General features: G+C 29.5%; 1 protein-coding gene across 1 annotated transcript in view; it reads right to left on the bottom strand.

Moving 5' to 3' along the window:
- Positions 1-1,842, bottom strand: part of LOC128894075 (protein Wnt-11b-1-like) — a 45,105-nt gene extending 43,263 nt beyond the window's left edge. The window contains exon 1 of the mRNA XM_054155538.1: positions 1,361-1,842. Within this exon, the coding sequence (XP_054011513.1) occupies positions 1,361-1,446 (86 nt within the window). The 5' untranslated portion in view covers positions 1,447-1,842. The remainder of the gene's footprint in view (positions 1-1,360) is intronic.
- Positions 1,843-6,704: the final 4,862 nt, after the last annotated feature.

Below are 6,704 nucleotides of genomic sequence, written 5' to 3'. Positions count from 1 at the left end.
CTTATATTTTATGAGAAATTCTACTTGATAATCTCTGGTTTGAAAACATTGTAACGTTACCTTCTATAAAGGAGGGTCTTGCGATTATTTAAAGAAGTATCGTTAATATTTGATGAAAATATCAGGTGTGTAAACTATAGTCAGTTTTAATTATTGTAATACATAGAATATAAACAATAATATACTTTATTGTTGATATTTTATATATTATTGGATTCGTGTATATTCTTATTCTTATTATAATATATTTGATGAATAAAGTATCAGGTTTGTAGAATATAGTCAATTTCAAAGATTGTATAAATTCAAAAGGACAAATTGTATTACTAGTTAAGTTTTATAAGAAATTCTATTTGATTATTACTACCTTGAATAAATATTGTAACGTTACCTTATGTAAAGTTTTTGTAATTATTGAAAGAGTATGGTTAATATTTGGCGAATACAATACCAGGTGTGTAATATATATTCAGTTTCAATGATTGTATACCTTTAAATAGACTACTTGTATTACTAGTTATGTTTTTTTAAGAAATTGTACTTGATAATCACTGTTTTGAAAACGTTGTAACGTTACATTCTATAAAGCAGGGTCTTGTGATTATTTAAAGAAGTATCGTTAATATTTGATGAAAATATCAGATGTGTAAACTATAGTCAGTTTTAATTATTGTAATATATAGAATATAAACAATAATATACTTTATTGTTGATATTTTATATATTATTGCATTCATATATATTCTTATACGCTTTTCCATATTTCTTGTTGTTATAAATTTATAAACTATCGCAGTCCAACAATAACAATTGTTTTTGCTTAAAATGATGTTTGAATCTATCAAAAATATGAGTTCAAAGTGTAATTCTCACACACGATTCTTCATCTGGCAAAACACAATGGAACTAATAAAAACTATCTTCAATGAATTAATCACAAGTAAAATCGATCGAATTAGGAAATATTCATGTTCTAATTAATTTGTAATTCTAAAATTGATTAAACCTGAACTTTCGATCTCTTCCAGTAATTTATACATTCTTTGACCTAAAGTACTTGAAAGTAACAATTGTTTTGCTCAAAAAGATGTTTGAAGTTCTCAAAATATTAGTCTTAAGTGTAATTCTCACACACGATTCTTTATTTGGCAAAACACAATGGAACTAATAAAAACTATCTTCAATGAATCAATCACAAGTAAAATAGATCGAATTAGGAAATATTCATGTTCTAATTAATTTGTAATTCTAAAATAAATTAAAAGTCTTTCGAACCTTTTGTTCAATATATAATAATTCCAAAGGCAATGGCTGTAATCCGTTCGCATTGCTGGTGAAATAGTATTGTTACAATACTCACAGCCACTTGATGCATTTGCCACCTTGGACCAGCAACAGGAACAACAGGAACCCAGCTTTGGCACCGCTTCTCTTCGTTACCACCATTTTTGCTCACTTTACATTCTAGAAAATCGTGATTCCCTCCCGCGTTTACGCATAAGGTCTTCCGTTTCAACGATTGTTCCAGTCGATTTCGCCGATCAACCGCGTTCTTTCAGGGACCACTGTGTTTCTCTCGACGATAGGCGGATCGTTTCACGGGCGATCGTCGTACCCTCGACGACTTCATTTTTACCAAATCCAAGAAAAGAGTAACCACACTAACCAACCTTCTCAACGATCAACCCGAATCTTCGACTCCCAACATACGAATCGACCGTTTCGTCGTTAAAAACACGAGGCGAGCCAAATTCCAAACCAGCCTACACCGCGAGTATCAACATCGCCGATGTATCTACGCGTAAATTTCCCGACGAGATATCCTCCACGTGTACGCTTTACTTTTTTAATCGTCACCGCGCCGATGAAGCAGCTGGCTAGAAATCACTGGTGAAATCGTTGCATCCGATTAGTTCCAGCCGAACGACGAACGTTGAAGTTCAAACTTTTTCAAACCTTCCCGGACGAAAGCGTGGCGTGCGCCCATCCGGTGGAATGAAATTTCACAGAATCGAGACGATACATCGGAATCGGAAACGCACGTGAACGATACGTAGATCACTGTCACTATTGCGATTAATCTTTGATCAATCGTAACCGGAACGCGTCAACGCACCCTACCTTGAATGATCTGCGAACGATACGGTTTCGCTATTGGGGAAGTTCCTTCGCACCGTCCCGTTCGGCAGGGAGTCTGCGTGGTTACAGGTGTCCGTCGAGCCGTCCTGCAGGATTTGCCGGTCGTCGTGGAGGTGGAATCCTCCTACTACTACTCTATTTCCTCCTACTTCACCTACTCGTTTTTCGTACGGCGAGGAACCGGCCACGGGGATGCCTATCAGAATGTGAACACGATCAAACGACGAAGGGAGGAGTCGGCGATCTGGGATCGTGCGAGGTAAGAACCGATTGTATCGATAGTCGAAAGGGTCTCGATGGAGGAGAACCTGGCACCCTGGCTTTCTTCGGCTGATTAAACAGAAGTTAGCCAGTTTCTTGGACTATTTAGGGACGCTTGCAAGAAGGCGTGCGTTTAGTTCTTTTTAAAATTATGGTTACTCCAAGGGAAGGAAAACTTTTGATCTGTTGGAGAACTGTTTACTAGAGAATCTCTTAATTAGGAGAAAAGAGTCATCGTATGGCAACATAGTGTTTTATTCTATTAGATTATATGTATATTAGTACACTTTTATGTGTACAATTTTTGTAATTATTTAAAGAATATGGTTAATATTTTCTGTATACGATACCAGGTGTGTAGTATATAATCAATTTCAAAGATTGTATACCTTTAAATAGACTACTTGTATTAATAGATATGTTTTAAAAGAAATTGAACTTGATAATCACTGATTTAAAATATTGCAATGTTTCCTCTGATGTGCAGAGTTTTTGAAATTATTTAATGAATGTCGTTGATATTTGATGAATAAAGTATTAGGTTTATAGAATATATTGAAATTTCAAAGATCGTATAAATTCAAATCGATTAGTTGTATTACTAGTTGTTTTATAAGAAATTCTATTTGATAATTACTACTTTGCATAAATATTGTAACGTTACCTTATGTCAAGTTTTTGTAATTATTTAAATAGTATGGTTAATATTTGGCGAATACAATACCAGGTGTGTAATATATATTCAGTTTCAATGATTGTATACCTTTAAATAGACTACTTGTATTACTAGTTATGTTTTTTAAGAAATTGTACTTGATAATCACTGTTTTGAAAACGTTGTAACGTTACATTCTATAAAGCAGGGTCTTGTGATTATTTAAAGAAGTATCGTTAATATTTGATGAAAATATCAGGTGTGCAAAATATAGTGAGTTTTAATCATTGTAATATATAGAATATCAATAATAAAGTACATTATTTTATATATTTTTATATATTTTATATATTATTGCAGCCGTGTATATTCTTATTCCTATTATATTTGATGAATAAAGTATCAGTTTTGTAGAATATAGTTAATTTCAAAGATTGTATAAATTCAAAAGGACAAATTGTATTACTAGTTAAGTTTTATAAGAAATTCTATTTGATAATTACTACTTTGAATTAATATTGTAACGTTACCATATGTAAACTTTTGAAATTATTTGAAGAACTTCATTAATATTTCATGAATAAAGTGTAAGGTGTGGCGTATATATATATATATATATATATATAGATATATATAGATATATTATGCATAATTAATATATATATATATATATATATCTTATATATATATATATATAATTATGCATAATATATGCATATATATCTGCATATATATGATATATATATATAATTTTAATAATTGTATAAATTCAAAAAGGGTAACTTTTATTTTGTAATTATATATTATAAGACATTCTATTTGGCAGTCACTGTTTTAAAAACGTTTCAACATTACCTTTCATATGTAAAGAACAAAATAAAAATTCTCTAGTAAACTTTTCATATGTAAGAGCCTATAAAAAGAAGTTTTAATTATTTGAAAAACCTCGTTAGTATTTGACGAATACGATACCAGGTATGACCAGAATATAGTCACTATTAGTGATTCTTTTTTTTGTGAATTTTATTTGATGAAAAATGATAAATGTGCACATGTGTTTTCAATTATCCTTTCGAGTAAGTAGTATTCCTGTTTATAATCGTGTGTCTCATTGTGAACTTTGTGAAAGTCTATTGTAAAGAGTAAATAATTTGTCCATTGTATAACTACCTACGTTAAGAATTCGCTATATTTGTGAAGAACGTGAAGAGCAAGTATACTCTCTACGAATGAAATCTTTTCGTTAATGATTTACCAATAGTATTCAACGGCTCAAATAATACTTAAATAATAATATCGCAAAATGATATTGGCATGATAATGGTGATTAACGTTTTCTTTCATACGAGTTCAATAATGAAAAATATTACTAATAACGACATATATAAAAATTCTGAAGAACATCTCGAATGGAATCAACATTTAATATTACATTATTTTCAGCCAGTAATTTATTTTCAGTTAGTGTCTTTTTATCGTCCCTTGGAATTTTTTAAAATGTATAACCTTATTATTATATATAGACATCTTAAAAAATAATTCACGTGAAGCATACTTTATATAAATAGTATAAACATGTTTTTTAAATATATTAGTAGTTTTAAAATATGTCAACATAACATTGGTAGTTGGCTATTTATTAACATAACATTATACTTTAGTCAATTAGATTTAATCCTACAATGATACATTCTAAAGAAGATCTTTTTCATTATTCATTTATCATTATTTTTTTATTTTTTTCTTATCAATTCACTTTTAATTTTATTAAGTGAAATATCACACAATCTATAAACATAGAAATTTAAAAAAAGAAGAAAGTTTTTCTTCTCGGAAGACAGAAGAAATAAAAAATTGAAGAATATTAAAAACCTTGTCATGCATTAATTTATCTCATTTGCATCTTTTATCATCTCTATCAGTGATCAATTTTCTAGAGTTTCTTATCAAGCATTTAGGCTATGTACAGTAAACCAACTTCTTTTCGTCTAAAGAAAAGTGCCTTTAATGTTGCACTGATAATCGTTTTTAATTGTTTCATTGTAAAACAAGACTCAGAGACTTTACAAATAACTAAGTATTTTCATTTTACCAACCAATGAGATACACCCTTTACCTTACACACTACAACATCTTCAGTCTCAAGACGCAAACCACTCAATTTTCTTTAGAAATTTTTTTTTGAATCGTTAGAAAGGCATGAATGCATCTCATTAATCAGGTATTAAAACAAGTTACTCTTTGAGAACACAGTAAACAGTTGCAAAACGTTGAGATATTAATGCGTACAGTTTGCCAATTAATTTCGAGGGGAAAGCGGGATCGTATATTATTCCAGAACCCGGAATTACTATTTCGAATATGAACGTATTACAAATGTAACGTATGAACAGTATGAAAGTATGCATATACAGTTATACATAAAAGTATCCGACACCCTGTACGAATGGTTTACGTGTTAAAAGAATGCTTAATACGAAATTATCAAATTTCATTCCCTTTAATACAAACTTGCAATTATTTAAAATATTGAAGTAAAGAAAATAGTTTTTTTAACAATCGGAAAATTCTTGTTGTTAAGTACGAATTTTAATATTTAATCTTGCATTTAAAAAAATTGGAACCAACAAGGTTTTCAATGATATAATATAATATAGACAAATTATATATATGGTGTGCGTATATATTAAACATAATGTATTTACGATAATAACAATATATATGGGGGAAGTATTCCTTAATGCAAGCATAATTACTGGGTTTCTTGTATTTTATTTTAACCTTCAAAAGTAAGTATTTTATAAAAATAATTATTCATTAATATTCTGTTACAAAGTACTATCTTTTATATAACTACCATAATATTGGTAATAACAAAATAAAAATTCTCTAGTAATCCTTAAAATGAAATTATATAATATATTATTAATATATTATGAAATTATATAAATTATATATATTATATATGTATATATATTTAATTTTAAAGTTTTACATAGAATATTTGTATTGTCATTACCGATATTACTCATTATCGTAACTATATAAAAGAAATTTTACCTATTATCTATTTACAATACATGTATAATAATAAGTACATAATAAATATGTCGTATGCCAATATGTACAAATTAATTATATTATGCAAACGAATACCGATATTCTTTCTCCTATATTTATAAAAATACTTAAATAAAATACGTACAATTATTTGTCTGCATTAAAGTAAATTACAAATGTTAAATTACGAAAGTTATTCGAACCCTAAAATTGATTAAACGTGTAAGGTATGGTCTGTGCGCGTGATGGTCGGATATACTTTTGTGGTTAACTGTATCTAAGAGGTCTAAAGAGCCGGTTCATTCTCTGCCAAGCGCCCAGTTCGTATTTAACGTCAAATTAGTGCAGCGTTTTTCATTTTTTTGATATTTACGTTAAACATTAGCAAGTGGTTCGAAATAATAGTGAAAGTAAATTATATCCGATATCGTTTTGGTAATTTACAGTGGTAGTTGGAACAATTCGACTCGGAATAATAAACGACGACCTCCCTCTTCATCTTGGTTCCTTTGGACTCTCTTTACTCTCTCTCGTTCTCTCGTTCTCTCTCTCTCTCTCTCTCTCTCTCTCTCTCTCTCTCTCTCTCTCT

This window comes from Hylaeus anthracinus, unplaced genomic scaffold (genome assembly GCF_026225885.1).
Source record: "Hylaeus anthracinus isolate JK02 unplaced genomic scaffold, UHH_iyHylAnth1.0_haploid 3, whole genome shotgun sequence".
Lineage (NCBI taxonomy): Eukaryota > Metazoa > Arthropoda > Insecta > Hymenoptera > Colletidae > Hylaeus > Hylaeus anthracinus.
This window is presented reverse-complemented; position numbering and strand designations above follow the sequence as displayed.